This window comes from Triticum aestivum, chromosome 2D (genome assembly GCF_018294505.1).
Source record: "Triticum aestivum cultivar Chinese Spring chromosome 2D, IWGSC CS RefSeq v2.1, whole genome shotgun sequence".
Lineage (NCBI taxonomy): Eukaryota > Viridiplantae > Streptophyta > Magnoliopsida > Poales > Poaceae > Triticum > Triticum aestivum.
This window is the reverse complement of record NC_057799.1, coordinates 656,019,525-656,036,638: the sequence shown is the minus strand read 5'-3', so window position 1 is coordinate 656,036,638 and position 17,114 is coordinate 656,019,525. Positions and strand designations below refer to the sequence as shown.

At 46.8% G+C, this 17,114-nt stretch overlaps 3 protein-coding genes across 6 annotated transcripts; 2 read left to right on the top strand and 1 right to left on the bottom strand.

Moving 5' to 3' along the window:
* Window positions 1-244: 244 nt before the first annotated feature.
* On the top strand, window positions 245-1,463 carry LOC123050881 (uncharacterized). Its single transcript, XM_044473603.1, has 2 exons — window positions 245-459; window positions 1,163-1,463. Exons 1-2 carry the CDS (start codon window positions 308-310, stop codon window positions 1,359-1,361), a joined length of 351 nt encoding a protein of 116 aa, XP_044329538.1. The 5' UTR covers window positions 245-307; the 3' UTR covers window positions 1,362-1,463.
* A 2,971-nt stretch (window positions 1,464-4,434) lies between these two features.
* Window positions 4,435-8,067, top strand: LOC123055442 (chloroplast processing peptidase). Of its 3 annotated transcripts, none has more exons than XR_006426642.1 (7): window positions 4,435-4,772; window positions 4,923-4,995; window positions 5,103-5,171; window positions 6,354-6,440; window positions 6,525-6,675; window positions 6,783-6,850; window positions 7,511-8,067. XR_006426642.1 is itself a non-coding variant. In XM_044479465.1 (6 exons), the coding sequence occupies exons 1-6, from the start codon at window positions 4,494-4,496 to the stop codon at window positions 7,578-7,580; spliced, it is 642 nt and encodes a 213-aa protein (XP_044335400.1). In that variant the 5' UTR covers window positions 4,435-4,493; the 3' UTR covers window positions 7,581-8,067. The 3 variants fall into 3 exon arrangements, 1 of the variants encoding a protein (XP_044335400.1); XR_006426641.1 differs by having other exon boundaries at window positions 6,519-6,675; XM_044479465.1 differs by lacking the exon at window positions 6,525-6,675 and having other exon boundaries at window positions 4,435-4,774; window positions 4,929-4,995.
* A 162-nt stretch (window positions 8,068-8,229) lies between these two features.
* LOC123055441 (probable magnesium transporter NIPA4) lies at window positions 8,230-11,196 on the bottom strand. Of its 2 annotated transcripts, none has more exons than XM_044479462.1 (9): window positions 10,851-11,196; window positions 10,446-10,502; window positions 10,195-10,285; window positions 9,949-10,109; window positions 9,712-9,839; window positions 9,487-9,624; window positions 9,000-9,092; window positions 8,734-8,839; window positions 8,230-8,684 (listed from the first exon to the last, which is right to left on the bottom strand). In XM_044479462.1, exons 1-9 carry the CDS (start codon window positions 11,026-11,028, stop codon window positions 8,410-8,412), a joined length of 1,227 nt encoding a protein of 408 aa, XP_044335397.1. In that variant the 5' UTR covers window positions 11,029-11,196; the 3' UTR covers window positions 8,230-8,409. The 2 variants fall into 2 exon arrangements, with proteins under 2 accessions (XP_044335397.1, XP_044335398.1); XM_044479463.1 differs by having other exon boundaries at window positions 8,230-8,661; window positions 10,851-11,192.
* Between the last annotated feature and the right edge of the window lie 5,918 nt (window positions 11,197-17,114).

The window sequence follows — 17,114 nt, the reverse complement described above, 5'->3', positions numbered from 1 at the left end:
CGGGAAGGAGAGAAACGAAGCTATTTTTTTTAGGGGAAGAGAGTACGCATGGGATTTTTTTAATTTTTTTTGAGAAACTAGAGGATGAGACAAACTAGAGGATAGTTTTTTTTTGAGCAAAAACTAGAGGATATATGATTGATCGTGTGGACTGTCTCAATGGGTCTAATGGGCTGGGCCTACGTCTTGTTTTGTTCCCGTAAGAGAAACCTCTGCGCCGCCTCTCCCTCCCTCAGTCCCTCTCCACACCCTACCGCCGCCACGCGCTCTCCACCTGCAGGGGTGCTCTCTCCCTCTGTGTGTCCTCATGTCCCGCTCGTCCTCCCCCATCTCCACCACCGACGCATCCGTCGCCGGCGTCGTCCAGGTCCAGGTCCAGGTCCAGCCTCCTCCTCCTCCTCCTCCGCGTGAAAGTGAAAGTGAAAGTGAAGCCCCTCCTCTCTTGCCGCAGATTTCAAGGTGAGCCCACTCTCACTGATCTCTCCTCTCTACTTGCCCATAAGAATTTTCTACGGTGATGGTGAGAAAGACTTAGATATATTTAGGAACGGAGGGAGTACATACAAGGAAACATTGTTTGTCCCTACCTCTGTACGTAGTAGGATGATCTTTGTCATAGCAAATGTGTATGTTTTTCCCTCAAAAAAATGTGTATGTTTCCTGTTAAGGACAATATGTGAACAAAAATAGTGGTGTTAAACCACCACAGCGATTCTGTTTGAGGTGATGATTTACTTATGTGGGTGAATTTGTTTAGCTACCAATACCATCTGCATTACTGTATGTAGGGAAAATGGGAACGACTTATATAGGGATCGAGACATGAGGTGAGACGATGTGGCCCAACAATATTGGCCACAGGGTTGTTCATCTTATATAAAATGCACGACCAGTCGTTGTGGTTGGTTACATTGTCATGCTCAGTCAATTCTGCAGGAATCAGTTTTTGTAACATGAACAACTTTGGGAACTGTCATTTGCACAGCTAGCAGTACTCACATGCTGCCATATTTGCTTTGCTAGAATCCCTCTTGAATGCTTATCAACAATAGTGGCAGGGACATTTGTTACAACAAACAATTTGTACTTGTGCATGGCCTTATATATGTATGCATGCATGATTCCCTGGGGCTGGGGCTAACCGTCCATGTTGCATGGACAGGATGTTTTTGTTGGAGCTCAAGCTGCAGGAGGAGCGGCTCAACCACAGTAGGAGAACTGGGTACGGCGGGAGGAGCTCAAGCGTGCCCGGCTGCTGGTGGAGGAGGAAGAGCTCAAGCACGCCCAGCTGCTCTAGGAGGAGAAGAGGGTGCTGCAGCTCAAGCGCACTCAGCTGCACGAGGCCAAGCTCAAGTCGGTGAAGGCGCTGGAGTCCGTTACAAGGTCGATAGACAAGATTAAGTCCTCTGCATTGTCGTTGATTGATTGTGCTTAAACATCACATGGTCCCGTTGACTTTGAGATTCAACCAACAACTAAATAAAATAAAACTAGTAACTGATGAGGCACAGCCCGAGGATGACCATCGATGATGGATGGAGTGATGCCTGAAGACAATGTCCAGGATGATGGAATAGCTGCCTGGAATGCACATGTAGCCCAGGTTGAACTTGCTGCACGCCGCAGTAACTAGGACTAGACGCTCGAGCGAGCTTTTCGGCTCAGCCCGAAACTTGCTCCAGCTCGGCCCGACTAAGCTCGTCCCGACAAGAAAATAGGCCGAGCCGAGCTGCAAATTTCGGCCCGTTCGACGACCAAGCCGAGCCGGTTTTTGCTCGGTCCAGCTCGGGGGCTCGTTTTGCATCCCAGTTAAGTTTCTTTAAATAATTTTCAGCCCATTGTCTAGAAATAGCAGCCCAAGCCCACTACAGAGCACCCCGACTCACATGTGCCTCCCCTGGCGAGCGAATGCACCCGACGCTGCTTAGGGTTTGCGCCGCCGCTGTCCTGCCAGTACCACCACTCGACGTCGTCCTACTCGCCGCGCCCGATGCTGGATGCCTCGCCGTCGACTCCGACGTGGTACATGCCCATTCGTCGCTCCGTGATTTCACCTCCAGGCCTCCACCATCCCCAATCTCTTCCCTTTTCTCTCTGTTGATCTATGCTGCTGATGACAGAGTGGTTCGAAATGCAGTTGCTGTCCAAAATTATGTTGCTCTGATGTATTGATGGACTGTTGTTGTCGAAAATTCAGTTTGCTCTGTTCATTGATGGACTGTTGCTGTCGACAATTTAGTTAGCTCTGTTTATTGATCGATTGATGCACCATGCCGTCCAAAATTCAGTGGCATTGTAGTATTTCCCCTCTGATGTATTGACATTGTAGTATTGTTAAGTTGACTGAACGTACCATCGTCCATTTGGCGGTGTCTGATGGATGTATGCGTTGCAATGTTTGGCTGTTCAAAAGTTAAATACAGTAGTGCACACCCAGCTCGGGCTTCACCGAGCCAGAGGCAAAACAAGCCGAGTCTCCAGAAACAGGCGAGCCAAAGCCAGGCTCGGGCTGGACCGAGCCAGAGGCAAAACAAGCCGAGCCTCCAGAAACAGGCGAGCCAAAAAGATTTGACCACAGTTTGGCCAGATTTGACCACATGACCACAGTTTGACCAGATTTGACCACATTTTTTCCAAAAAAAATTTGAAACTATATTTTTTTCTGTTACTAGTAAGTTTTAAAAATTTTGAAATTTTTTGCCTCTAGATCTTGAAAGCCCCGTAACTTTTTTCTGTTAGGTTTTTGAGGATTTTGAAAATATTTAACGGGGTTCGGATGTAACTATTCGAGTAGATGATTTTCCATATAAAAAACTTTTTAATCCGAGTTCGTATGCAAAAGTTATGCCCATTTTACAAATTTCAGAGAGATTTTGCAAATAAAGTCGAAATTCATATTTGTAAATTTTCCCAACAACTAGACCACATATCACATGGGAAACTTATTTTTTTATTTTTTTTGACATTTCCATCATTTTCTTTTGTTTTTTCTAAAACTGAAAAGGCGGTCCGGGGGGTAGAGTTTGAAAATGGGACCTTTATTACCGGTTCGTGCCACGAACCGGTACTAATGCCTCAAAGCCCATTAGTCCCGGTTGGTGGCACCAACCGGGACTAATGGGCATCGCACCCTTTAGTCCCGGTTCGTGGCACCAACCGGGACTAAAGGGCCCAGGTGAACCGGGACTAATGCCTTAGCCGCACGAACCGGGACCAATGCTCACATTAGTCCCGGTTCGTGACTGAACCGGGACTAATGTGAATATTGCCCGTGACCAAAGCCCTGTTTTCTACTAGTGCACAGACTGACGGTGGCCCTCGGTCAGGAAGCCTGGTGTTAGGCCGGTCTCAGGACCCCGGGGGCCTGGCGGCAACACATCTCCAGGAGCCGGCCGAGGGGCCTGACAGGGCACAAGGCGATCATCTTGGCATGCAAGAGAAGTAGCCCTCAACGCAAGGTCGGTTAGGGACCCTGTAAACCCTAGTGGTTGTCCCCTATATAAGGTGAGGCTAGGGGTAGGCATTATCATATATCCCATAGACCATACTCTCGGTAGCCATATTCATCCTCATCTTGTAACCCCCTCGCCCGAGGTGTTCCCACATCAATACAAACACAAAAGCAGGGCATAAGTTGTTACCTCACCATGACGGCCCGAACCATGGCAACCCCCTTGTGTGAACTCCCTTCTGATACTTCTGGCCACAATCACCACCCTACCGAGGGTACTGGTTGTTTCCCGTATCATCAGTAGCGGCGGCGACGACGACGGTAGAGGCGTGCCTAGGTTTGTCAAGAGCAACGACCTGCCGTTTTTTCCCAAGCAGACTCAAGTGCTACATATTGACAATGACTCGAGATGTAAATTTTCCCTGCTTTGTGTGACGGCTAGGCCCAACTAACAAGAGTGTTCCGAAATTTCCACTAGAGTAGGTACAGTTTAGCACATTTAGCCCAATTAGCGAGAAAACATGGGATAAGACATAAGACAACCATCCAAGTGCCAAAACCGATCGGGTTCTGGCTACGGAAACGGCTTAGAGCATGAAAGGGTTAGGATAGGCCCAGTTTCTCTGTCCTAAATTGACACTGTTTGAATATATAAGAAAAAATGACTGAAATATATTTGTATCATTCATACGACATGAATGTAAATGTGATTTTTTTTAAAGCCATAAATCTTGGTGCGCTCTGGGTAGAGGTGGATGATAGATTGGTCATTTCTCTTGCTAGCCAGAGTCGTGGTCTCTCTCTTCGGCCACCGATTCTCCACCCAGCTTCTTCGAGAATCTTAAATCCATATTTTCTTTTTACGACCCTAGATAGTTAGGATATAAACAGCTAGGATTGTAAAAAATATATGGATTCAAGAAAGTGAGAGAAGCTAGGTGAAGGATTGATTTTTAGGATTCTAGGCGAATCGTACAAAAGAAGCCATTACTCCCTCTTCTTCTCGGTGGAGAGAGAGAGAGAGACACAGAAGAAGAAGGGGATGGCGATGGTGCCGCCGCGTCTGCTGCGGGACCTCATCGCGCCGCTGCCGCTGTTGCTGTCGCCGGCGTACTGGCTGCCCTGCCACCAGCAGCTGCTGACCTCCGCCGCCCTCCTGCACCGCTGGTGGGTCCCCTTGGCGCGCCTCCGCTGCTCCGACGGATTCAAGCTCTTCCTCGTCGTCCTCCTCGTCTCCGCCGCCCTGGCCGAGGTCCGCTTCGTCGCCTCCGCGTCCATGGCGCCCACCCTCCGCCCCGGCGACCGCGCCGTCGCAGAGAAAGTAGCTTCCTTTTCTTTTCTTTTCCCCCTCTGCCACTGCTAGATGGTGTAGATAGATCTCTTCCATTCTGCTTGCCTGGCTTGGATCTGCCATGACCTACTACCAAAGAATGAAATGGGGAATGGATGATTTGATTCTGATTTTGGTCAGGTGAGCTACATGCATGTTCCGGCGGCCGTCTGTGGGGGATATTGTCTTCTTCAGGGTGCCTACCGCGCTGCAGGTACATTGCTCTGCTTTTTACCTCTACTTCTTCTCTTCTTCCATTCCATTTTTACTACTTGTCAGTCAGTCAATCTGATGCTACATTTCTCCTAATTTTTACTGCAGAATTGTGGCATCAGTAAGGATGTTGTATTCATTAAGAGGGTTATTGCCACCCCTGGAGACTTCATCGAGGTAATCATCAACTACTCATCTCTTCATTCTTTCACTTATTCATCCTGCTGTGCTGATTGAGCAAACGCGATGGCGCTAGCATTGTCCTGCTTCCACCCACCTTATTACTACTGTACAATTCATTCATAGATATTGCTACTTCCATTTATTAATCCTTCATTTAGTCACCCCCCTCTGCTGATTGAGCTTTTTTTTTGGTACTACTAAGTACAGTACTTATTATTTGTTCATTCTTCCATTTAGTCATCCTGCTGATTGAGCAAAGGCGACAATCACAGTGTCTTGTACTCACATTATTGATACAGTATCATTCATTCATCCTTCTGATTGATATATCCTGCTGATCCACACATGCTGCTTCACCAAGGATTGTCATATTCGTATACTATTACAAAGCATGGATACGGCAGAAACTGCCGTATTGCCGTTCTAGCACGGGGGGATACGCGAATCCTGCAGTATCCCATCTTATCTGAATAAAAAAATGAAACAAATCAGGATACGGCATAGATACGGTGGGGATACGTTGGGGGACTCGGGAGCCGGCCTCCAGCGACCACGACGCTGCTTAGCTCTCCTCCGACGGATGCCACGCTCGAGCTGGCAACCTCGACGGTCGCTAGCAGGGAAGGAGATACAGGCAGAGAGGAGAAGGCGAGGAAAAAGCTCCGGGCAGGGAGAAAGAAGATTTGGGTGGATTGAAAGGGAAGATGTAGACGCAAGAGGGTACGACGCATGCGGTGCGGTGTAATGTTCATCTCCTCGCTACAGTTCTTGGCGGCTGGGGCAGGGAGGAAAGAGGAGCACGGGATAGGGAACAGCTGGAGGAGCACTTGTGTAGGGTTTCCTGGAATTGGGCCTTATGTGGGCTCTGAGTGGAGAGCTACATGGGCTCTGAGTGCAGGGTCCTGTAAAGTGACCGTGTGATCCTCGAAGAAAAACAAATCTTTCATCTAAAAATGAGGCAACATATGTCAGTACTAAAAAACAATCTTTCATCTAATTTTTTTAAAATACTTATATATCCTGCCGTATCCCCGAATGGCTATTTTTGAAAAAAGCCGTATCCCGTGTCCCTGTATGCGTATCCCCGTCTTTCCGTCCCCGTGTCCGTGCTTAGTATTATATATGCTGCTTCCATATTAGTCCTTCAACATTCTTACGTGCTCTCTTATTTTACAGGTCCGGCAAGGCCAGCTTATTGTTAACGGTGTTGCACAGAACGAACACTACACCGCACCGCATGCGTCGTACACGATGGAAGCCATGGTTTGTTGCATCTCTTTCTATTACCCTGCTGAGTGAGCATTGTCTCCTTGAAGAACATTGAGGAGTTGCTATTGCCAGGTCCAGAGATACTTGTATGACCATTGCTACTACACAAACAAATGACTATACTACTACTACTGCAAGAGGAGGACCAAAAGTGGCATGGCTGCTCTGTGTTGTTGACTTCCTGAGTACCCCCATTGTTCTTTCCAAATGAAATGACGGGTCTCAGATGGTGGACGATCTCTCCCTCCCACTCCATCCTTGTTGTCCATCCTTGTTGTTATCTGCTTGACCTATGCCCGGATGATTCCCATACTGAAACTGTGCATCGTCCTGCAGCGCCTCCCTCAAGGCCATGTATTCGTCATGGGTGATAACCGTAATAACAGCTGTGATTCTCGTGCCTGGTAACACAACACATCCACTCCCATGCTTTATCTTTCTGTACAATGTATTACAACTGATTACTCATGTCCAGACTATCTTTGATTGAAAACTTGCAACTGCTGCGAAATTCTCGTGCTAGTCATCTGAAGTCATTACAGATTGTAATGAATTTTTTCCCCAAAGGTTTATTTATTTATAGCTGTACTGTCAAGATGTCGACTGTAAATAAGAGGTGGGATTTATGTGTTCTCAGTTTCGTGTAATAACTTCAGAGTGGGAATGCGCATATGTTGCTAGAATGCGCTCTAAAAGGATTAGCTCGGTTTCAGTTGTTTTATGTTGGCTATGGCCGTTGAGGAAATCTTGTTCTCGTCATATTGCATCCATGCTTTGGACTAGTTTCAGTATGATTGCAGATTGAATCATTGAATTGCTATGATAATTATGTGATCTGTAATGGTGTGAGAGTATTAATGCACATACCAGAATGTGCTCCAAGGATTCGCTCTGTTCAAGTGGCTTTAGTATTATGGCTGTATGTAGTTGCCAGAAGAATGTGCTCTAAGGAATTACTACTTGGTTACAGTTGCTCAAGTATATGACTACTTCCAATAGTTTTTCCTAGAAATTGTTTGGGAACTGTCTAGTAGTACTAATGATGGTGATGCTTGTGGTGACAGGGGGCCTCTTCCTATCAGCAACATTCTTGGGAGATACATGATGTCCTTCACAAGATCGTCCCTCCAATAGCCAAGGCGAAGTGCTTCGATGACCACCAGTGTTGCCGAACAACCCCCCTGATGCCACTCGATATGATGTTATCGAGCTATGTTGGGCCTCGAGCCCTTCTTAGTATGTAGATCCACGAGACCTTCCTATGCAGTGTGATGTAGCACTGTCTGTGTAGTACTTGGCAGCTGTTGTCACTCACCCCTGGACTGTCAGGTGTTAGTTAAGCTTACTTGTTGGTAGAACCTGCAAAATGTGCCTAAAGGTTCACGCCTTCTAGTAACCGTAGCTGTCTGAATCTTACCGGTAATGTTTTATTATGTACCGCGTGCTTGACTGTCAGAAGTTTGCAATGAATCATTGTGGTGGTTCCTTGCTGCATGTAGATAAATCTGCAATGTTCATCACGGCAATCGCTGATGTCTCTTGAGTAATGGTAGCTGTGTCTTGTGTATGTAGTTGATGTATTGAATAATGGTTGATAATACAGGTTGTGTTCTGATATCAATTTTTTCCACTGTATTTTTTTTAGCTATTTTCTTTTGGGATTATCAAGTAAAACGTAATATTATATCTGAGACATACACACTACGTACTAATCAATAAACAGAAGAAAAACCGGGCTTTGTTGTGAATTTTTCAGACATAAGACTGAGATTGCAGCATCACATTATGAATATTTTGCTGATGTATTTAAGTTTACTTTCAACTACCATATTGGATGAAACCATCTCAACAGCAAGGTTAAAATTTCAGCACCCTGCCTGCTTGATAACCCATCCATCCATTATACAGAACAACTCCCACTCCGGTGCTATGCTAACAACCTGCTACTTAGATACCTTGGGGCTCAGCCACAATGCTCCCAGAACATACGAAACAGCCGAGATACAACGCACACGAGACAGATTTGATTACAAGCTTGCTCCTGAGCCCTAGCTCGGTGAAAATCGATGGTCAGCGCGGCTGACCGGGCATCAATGCAGTGACCGGAACGAGTCCGACGATCTGAGAGGAACCCCTTCGCTATACTCATCTGTTTGCTTGAAGGACCGCGCCGATGAAATGGTTGGAAGACGGAATGAAGAAGAGTTCGAAAGCCCTGCGGTGGCACAGAGCAGATAACTAGGTTTCAGAGCATGTCACCAACGAAGGAACAAGAAAAATGTAGTACCATCAGCCATGTCCTTTGTTTTGTGAAGTAGAAATGTTCCCGAGAAGATGGTGACGACGCCACACATCTCTGTCACGATTTGTGTCGGATTTTGCCGGTCCCAGTCCTGCACGTGGATACAAATGAAATGACATGCGAAGCAACAATTAAAATGTTCTGACAGATACTACTTGAACTTCTTGACAGGTACTCCGTACTAGCTGAACGAAATGCCATGAAAGACGGAAAGAAACAAAATAATAGCTTAAGCAATAGAATCATCATACCTTGAACATAATCACACTAGCCAAGATGGTTAAAGATGTGAACATCGTATAATATATGGGGGAGACAACTGCCGTATTAAACGTGTCAAGGGCCTGCAATGTATTCAGGGAGGAAATCAGTTGTCATTTTAAAAATGGCTTGGTTAGGAAAGTGCGGCTATTTTGATACAGTTAGCTGAGGTAAGAATTTGTAAAGCAGCCACCATTAATGAACTTGTATTTCAGCTAATCATATCTCTATAACACACATAGCCTCCACCAAGGAACCAGACAGTTGAGGCTCTAATATAAGAGTGTTTTTGACACAAGGGGTGAAAAACAATAGAAACTGCATGCTGTTTCTCCTTGGTTTATGTCTATACTATAGTTTACAACTCCAACAACCTAAAGTTAGTACAAAGTTGGGTCATCTATTTTGGAACGGAGGGAGTACATATTATGCTAGGTCAGGGATAGGTGGTTCAGTGGGAGGAAATTAAGTATATACCTTGTTCAAGTAATTCATTTGAGTAATGATGCATGAGATGACAACCATACTAAATGCCCATGTCTGTGGATATATGAGTTGGTTCGTTCCGGAAAAGGTGAGCTTCAAAGCTATCCCAAGAGCTTTCACACTCATGACCTGCACAGGTCAATGAACGCGTTCACACAATATACGACTAGAGAACGATATATACACAAGGATATAAAACTAGAGACAACAACATACCGAGATGGAACCTACGAGAGAGCAAACACCAATGTACACCATGACATGGGTTTGTCCATAAAGCGGAACAAACTTGAACACAAGAAGAGCGACAATAGCAAGTACTACACCCACATAACACATGAAGGCTGAAAAACAGCATCAGTTGGTTAGCACTTGCTGTTAATCACACTTTAGTTGGGCTGAGTGACACTTGAAGGAACATTCAGAAATTGGACAGACGCAGACAACGTATACCTGGTTCAGTAGCCAGACCCCAAACTTCAGTCACCGACTCAATTTGACGCTCTTGCGGGGCATGGAGGACAATGGTGGTGGATCCCACGACACATAGGACGCATCCGAGAATGCCGAATATGTGCAGCTTCTCGCGCAGCATTACATGTGCAAGTACAGCACTGCAGTACAGATTAATGATGAAACCAGTAAGAATCTCATTACAGGAAACAGAGGAAGGAAGGATCCTGTAACCAGAAGGCTTGCCTGATGATTATGCTGAGAGCACCAAGAGGAGTAACCAAAATGGCTGGCGCAAAGGCATAAGCTACGAAATTCGCAACTTCCCCAACAACCACTGCAAAGGAATTTAGAAATGTACAAGGTACAGGATATCTACATAGAGAAAATAAAATACTCCCTCTGTCCCATAATATAAGAAGGTTTTTCAATCTAAAACGTTGTTATATTATGGGACGGAGGGGGTAGAAGATAGAGAAGAGTGGTTGGTTGCTTACTTGTTATCATGCCAACCCACCAAAGAGGCTCATATAAATAAGAGTAACCACCAACCCCTGTGATAACATGGAGCATCAGTTGTTTAGTACAGTTAGTTATACACATGAAGCACAAGATTTAAGTAACAGCTTGGGGGCACCAACAAGTTATGTTGAGACAAGTTGACCGAGCAGCGAGCAGAGTAAACGAGTGTGCGGCACGAGGATCACAAACCCAATTCTGAGCATTTGATGTATGAATTACAGTAAAGCGAGATAGGCATCAGACAGGTGAGTTGAAATGGGGATGGCATTTTTGTGCAGAGGATAGGATAGGGTGGTCTGCGGTGAATCGGGGGAAAAAGAAGTGATTTTTCAACCCGAATTGCGCATCGCCGGAGCGGAAGAGGGAGAGGAGTTGGTTACCGGCCCTGACGCCGCCGGAGGAGGCGGCGGCCTTCTTGAGGCCCTTCTTCTTGATGATGAAGCTGGCGCCGATGAAGAGGCTGGAGGAGATGGCCAGCACCAGCCCCTTGATGTTGTCCGACGACATGCCCGTGTACCACCTCCCGCCCCCCGACGCCGACCCGCCGTCGCCGTCCATGCCGAGCCCTAACGCCGCAACCACAAGGAGGAGGAGTAGCGAGGGCGCGTCGGCCTCATGCGGCGCGAGATCCGCGGCGGCGTGCTTCTCTCCAGGGGGGAAGTGGTGGCGCGGCGGCGAGGGTTGCTCGTTGGTTGTTGGGCACAATTTTTCTCTTCCTTTTTTTTTCTTTGCTTCACTCGGAGCACAATTATTCATTCCAGCACCAGCAAGTACTAATTTTCTTACTGATATTTGTGTTTTTCATCTGTGAAACTGAATTTTTTGCACACAATACACCTTTGTAAATGTAGGCACACCCTATTCCTATGAGCACCTTGATTTAGTTCCTTCACTTACCTGGAAATAGAGCAGAAATGAACCTCGTCTTTTTTTCCTGAAGGTGATCCTGAGGTATCGAACCCACGCAAGGATGGTGCCCTTTAAGCTAGGGTCTTAAACACGTTTTTGCTATAGAATTAAATTTTAGCTTTGACCGGATCGTAAATCAAGCTGACGTTGAAAACACTTATAATAAAAATAGGGGCATGTGTATCAAGACTTATGCTTCAACCATATGTTTGTTTCGGGATCATCATGATCTTAATTTATGCTTTGAAAGTCATCCATCAAGATGTGCTTACTATGTATCAAAGTGGGGACGTGTCCAAATTACGTCTTGACCTACACGCATCTTGCATCAAGAGTCATTTGTCCAACATAAGGTCCTGTCCTGTCCGTCGTGTGGGGTTGCCCCGGTAATTAAGATAGCAATAATAAAGTTATTATTTATTTCCTTATTTCATAATAAATGTTTATTATTCACGCTAGAATTGTATTAACCGGAAACTTAGTACATTTGTGAATACATAGACAAAACAAAGTGTCCCTAGTATGCCTCTACTTGACTAGCTCGTTTATCAAAGATGGTTATGTTTCCTAACCATAGACATGTGTTGCCATTTGATGAACGGGATCACATCATTAGGAGAATGATGTGATGGACAAGACCCATTCGTTTCATTTGTAACTCCAACTCTTGCCATTTTCGGCTATGTGTTATGATATTCCCTCCGTGGTTGGGTTTTTGTTTTTCGTTTTGCTTTTTGTTCATGTCATGCATCTCATATCATGTCATCATGCGCATCTCATTTGCATACGTGTTCGTCTCATGCGTCCGAGCATTTTCTCCGTTGTCCGTTTTGCAATCCGACACTCCCACATGCACCGGCGCACCCCTCTTGTCTCTTTTCGTGAGTGGGTGTTAAACGTTCACGGAATGGACCGAGTCTTGCCAAGTGGCCTTGGTACACCACCGGTAGACCACCTGTCAAGTTTCGTTCCATTTGGAGGTCGTTTGATGCTCCAACGGTTAACCGGGTAACCGCAAAGGCCTTTTGTGTGTTGCAGCCAAACACCCCATCAAACAGCCCAATAACCCATCTAAGCCCCCTCCATGCTCTCGGTCGTTCGATCACGATCGTGTGGGCGAAAACCGCGCTCCATTTGGAGTCTCCTAGCTCCCTCTACCTATAAATAGGTGATCCCCTCGGATTTTTTGCGCACACGAAACCCTAGCCCGCTCCCTCTCCGCTGCCGGACGCGTCCGGTCCGCGCCGGACGAAACCGCGCCCGCGCCCGCGCCAATCGTACGCCGCCACGTGTCAAGCCGCCGCTCCCACCGCCGCCGGCCCGCCGAGCCCATCGCCGGCCCCCGCGGGCCCGTACGTCGCCGCCCGCGCCCGAGCGCGCCTCCTGCCGCCCGCGCCTCCCGCCGCCCGCGCCAGCGCCTCCGCCGACCGCCGCCGCCCGTGCCTCCTCTCGCACCGGCGCCCGTCCCCGCCACCGACCGCTGCCGCCGCGCCCGTCGCGCCGACGCCCGTCCCCGCGCGCCGCCCCTCCCGTGGCCGCCGCCGCCCGCGCCTTCTCTGGCCGGCCTCCTCCCTCTCCGTCCGAGCTCTGGCCGCCCTTCCTCAATCTCCGGCGAGATCCGGTGAACCTCGGTTCGCGTGCCACCAAACCCTAGATCGAGGTCGATTTCCCCCTCTGTTTTCTGCCAAGTCCTGAATATATCACATTATGTTGCTTTGTTCATCGTGGCATATCTCATTGCATACTGCTCCGTTTTGCGTGCATGATATATCGAAATGTTCATCACGAGATGCTCTTCAGTTTGTTCCATTGTACCATGCTCGTTTGAGTTCATCTTGAGGCCCAAATCTCTGATGCAAGAGTGCTATATGCTGTTTACCGCTGTTACTTATCAGAACTTGATGTTTTGTTATTTTTGTTGCATTTGATGTGTGCATCTTATGGGCATGAGCTCTACAGGTGTTTTGATGTATGCCATGCCATCTTTACAGGGTGTATGCCATGTATTTTTGTGATATATGTGGTGACTAGCACAAACATGCAAACTAGGCTTCGTGATGTTTCTGTTTTCAGGAACTTAGGATTTTGCTGTCTTTTACCTGCTGTTATTTTGGTGCCATGTATCCATGTGTCTACAGTGAGATCCATGCTTCTTTTGGGTATGTTCATTAAGCAAGTTTTGGACATATAGTTGTTCTCTATCCATCCATGCCCCTATTTGTAATTATGGAGTGCCCTAGCATGTCTCAATCTTGCTCTACTTTTGCTATAAAATGTTCCTGGCAGAATGTTAACATGATATTCAATTTTGCCAAGGTTGTTGTAGTTGATCGATACATGCTATGAACTTGATCTTGCCATGGTTAGCTTCATGAACATGCCGTCTTGCTGTAGGTATACTTGTTTTGTCATACATTGCTTTGTGATGAGTGAATCGAGCTCACAAAAATGCCTTCATAATTCTGTTAATGCCATGCTCTGTTTTCTGCTAAGTCTGAAACCTGTTAACGAAACTTGCTATGTTTACATGGGTGCCATCATATCTTATGTGCCTTTTGGCTCATGATCTGTAAGGGACTTTTGTTCCATGCATCCAGTAGATTCATGCCATGCCTTGTTTTGCTATGATAAGTTCCTGTAGCATGTTGATTGCTTGCTCTGAACATTGCTTCCTGATGTTATTTCTGGCATGTTCAGTAATTTCACTAAGTCTGTGAAGCTGATATCTTTTGCACTTTTGCCATGCTTGTTTGAACCTGTTATGGTGTGATCAAGCCGTAGCTCAGTGTTCATCTTTTGTCAAGCATCTCTTGTAGATCACTTCCATATGCTTTGTTGCTATGCTGGGGTGCTGTAGCATAGTTTCTTGATGTATTCTACGTGCTATCATGCTGTTAATCGCAGATTCGTGTCAATTCTTGTTTTGCTTGCCATTTGCAAACCGTGCATCCGTTTCCGGTGATCTTTATATCGATTTCGACCGAAATCATCTCATCTTTCCAGTGGCATACTTGGTTTGCCAAGTTGATTCCCTGTTCATCCTTTTTCTTTCGGAGCACGCATATGCATCGCATATCACATCTCGCATATCATGCATGTATTGCATCATGTTGCTTGTGCATTTCCCGTGATTGATTGTGGTTCTATTGCTTGTGTTCTTGCTGTGGGTAGAGCCGGGAGACGAGTTCGTGAACGAGGAACCTGTGGAGTACGCTTACGTGGATCAAGCTTTCGACAACTCTGAGAACCTTGCAGGCAAGATGACCATACCCTCGAAATCACTTCTATCTTTGCTTTGCTAGTTGTTCGCTCTATTGCTATGCTGCGCTACCTACCACTTGCTATATCATGCCTCCCATATTGCCATGTCAAGCCTCTAACCATCCTTTCCTGGCAAACCCTTGTATGGCTAAGTTACCGCTTTTGCTCAGCCCTTCTTATAGCGTTGCTAGTTGCAGGTAAAGTTGAAGTTGGTTCCATGTTGGAACATGGATATTTTGGGATATCACAATATCTCTTATTTAATTAATGCATCTATATATTTGGTAAAGGGTGGAAGGCTCAGCCTTATGCCTGGTGTTTTGTTCCACTCTTGCCGCCCTAGTTTCCGTCATACCGGTGTTATGTTCCTTGAGTTTGCGTTCCTTACGCGGTTGGGTGATTTATGGGACCCCCTTGACAGTTCGCCTTGAATAAAACTCCTCCAGCAAGGCCCAACCTTGGTTTTACATTTGCCTACCTAAGCCTTTTTCCCTTGGGTTTTCGCGAGCCCGAGGGTCATCTTTATTTTAACCCCCGGGCCGGTGCTCCTCCGAGTGTTGGTCCAAACTAGAGCACCGTGCGGGACCGTCCCTTGGCAACTTGGGTTACGTTGGTACATGTACGCTTAGCTTATCCGGTGTGCCCTGAGAACGAGATATGTGCAGCTCCTATCGGGATTTGTCGGCACAGCGGGTGGTCTTGCTGGTCTTGTTTTACCATTGTCGAAATGTCTTGTAAACCGGGATTCCGAGACTGATCGGGTCTTCCCGGGAGAAGGTTTATCCTTCGTTGACCGTGAGAGCTTATAATGGGCTAAGTTGGGACACCCCTGCAGGGTATTATCTTTCGAAAGCCGTGCCCGCGGTTATGTGGCAGATGGGAATTTGTTAATGTCCGGTTGTAGAGAACTTGACACGTGACCTAATTAAAATACATCAACCGCGTGTGTAGCCGTGATGGTCTCTTTTCGGCGGAGTCCGGGAAGTGAAAACGGTTCGGGTTATGAATGAACGTAAGTACTTTCAGGATCACTTCTTGATCATTTCTAGCTTCGCGACCGTTGTGTTGCTCCTCTTCTCGCTCTTATTTGCGTATGTTAGCCACCATATATGCTTAGTGCTTGCTGCAGCTCCACCTCATTACCCCATCTTTTCCTACAAGCTTAAATAGTCTTGATCTCGCGGGTGTGAGATTGCTGAGTCCTCGTGACTCACAGATTCCACCAAAACAGTTGCAGGTGCCGACGATACCAGTGCAGGTGACGCAACCGAGCTCAAGTGGGAGTTCGACGAGGAACGTGGTCGTTACTATGTTTCGTTTCCTGATGATCAGTAGTGGAGCCCAGTTGGGACGATCGGGGATCTAGCATTTGGGGTTATCTTATTTTCATTTGGATTTGACCGTAGTCGGTCTATGTGTGGATTTTGGATGATGTATGAATTAATTTATGTATTGTGTGAAGTGGCGATTGTAAGCCAACTCTCGTTATCCCATTTTTGTTCATTACATGGGATTGTGTGAAGATGACCCTTCTTGCGACAATACCTACAATGCGGTTATGCCTCTAAGTCGTGCCTCGACACGTGGGAGATATAGCCGCATCGTGGGTGTCGTGGAATTAACACGTCAGATGTCCTAGGTGTAAGGACTTAGTCGTGAGGCCAACGCATCTATGTAGTAGCTTGAGAGGGGTTGATTGGGATGAGAGACGCAGGGCGGATCAACGCACAAGACAAGGGTTTAGACAGCTTCGGGCCCCGGGAAACATCATCCGGTAACAACCCTACGTGCTGTTTGAGGCTAGGTCTCATTATGATTACGGGAGAGTCGCCGGCTCTGGCTCTCGGTGTCTAGCCCTAGAGATTATTTCTTGTTGCCCGTCCCTCTTGGGGTGCCCTGCCCCTCCTTATATAAGTTAGAGGGGCGGGTTACATGTGGAGTCCTAGTAGGACTAGGACTAGTCTATCTTCTCTTTCAAGTTAATTACAAGTCCGGGTCTTGCTTCCTGTAAAGAAATATTCGTCATCCCTTTCTTCTTAAGCCGGCCCATCATAAACGTGAGCCGGCCTCCTGGGCCTTGGGCCTAGTCTTCTATCTGACCCGCCGTCGGGGTCATCGTGAGTCGTCAGGCTCGGAGTCGTCCGCAGTGAGCCGCCAGACCGTGAGTCGCCAGTCTCCGGCGGGTCACGGTGAAGCGCCAAGTCCGGCCGGGTCATACTTCCGGCCGGGTCATTCCGCGGGGTATATCCCCGACATTAGCCCCCAGTTTAATTTGGATTTATCCATGTTAAACTAATCTGCAATATAAACACAAGAACAAATTTGACAGGTTGTGTTCCGGGTTAAATATTTTCGTGAACCGGCACCTGATCATCTTTAAGTCCTTGTCATTTCCTCCTGGATGCATACTCAAGATCTTATAGCCAATCTCTTTTAACAGATATGTCCAAACCTTGCCAATGCAAAAAATCCAA

Bases quoted from the DNA above. Each gene is read 5' to 3' on its own strand.
- LOC123050881 (XM_044473603.1), top strand. From the start codon at position 308: ATGTCCCGCTCGTCCTCCCCCATCTCCACCACCGACGCATCCGTCGCC. The intron at 460-1,162 runs GTGAGCCCACTC...TTGCATGGACAG, and splicing joins CTCTTGCCGCAGATTTCAAG to GATGTTTTTGTTGGAGCTCA.
- LOC123055442 (XM_044479465.1), top strand. From the start codon at position 4,494: ATGGCGATGGTGCCGCCGCGTCTGCTGCGGGACCTCATCGCGCCGCTG. The intron at 4,996-5,102 runs GTACATTGCTCT...TTTTTACTGCAG, and splicing joins GGGTGCCTACCGCGCTGCAG to AATTGTGGCATCAGTAAGGA. The intron at 5,172-6,353 runs GTAATCATCAAC...CTTATTTTACAG, and splicing joins CCCCTGGAGACTTCATCGAG to GTCCGGCAAGGCCAGCTTAT.
- LOC123055441 (XM_044479462.1), bottom strand. From the start codon at position 11,028: ATGGACGGCGACGGCGGGTCGGCGTCGGGGGGCGGGAGGTGGTACACG. The intron at 9,625-9,711 runs GTATGTTGTTGT...TGACCTGTGCAG, and splicing joins CTCTCGTAGGTTCCATCTCG to GTCATGAGTGTGAAAGCTCT. The intron at 8,840-8,999 runs GTATGATGATTC...ATCCACGTGCAG, and splicing joins CTAGTGTGATTATGTTCAAG to GACTGGGACCGGCAAAATCC.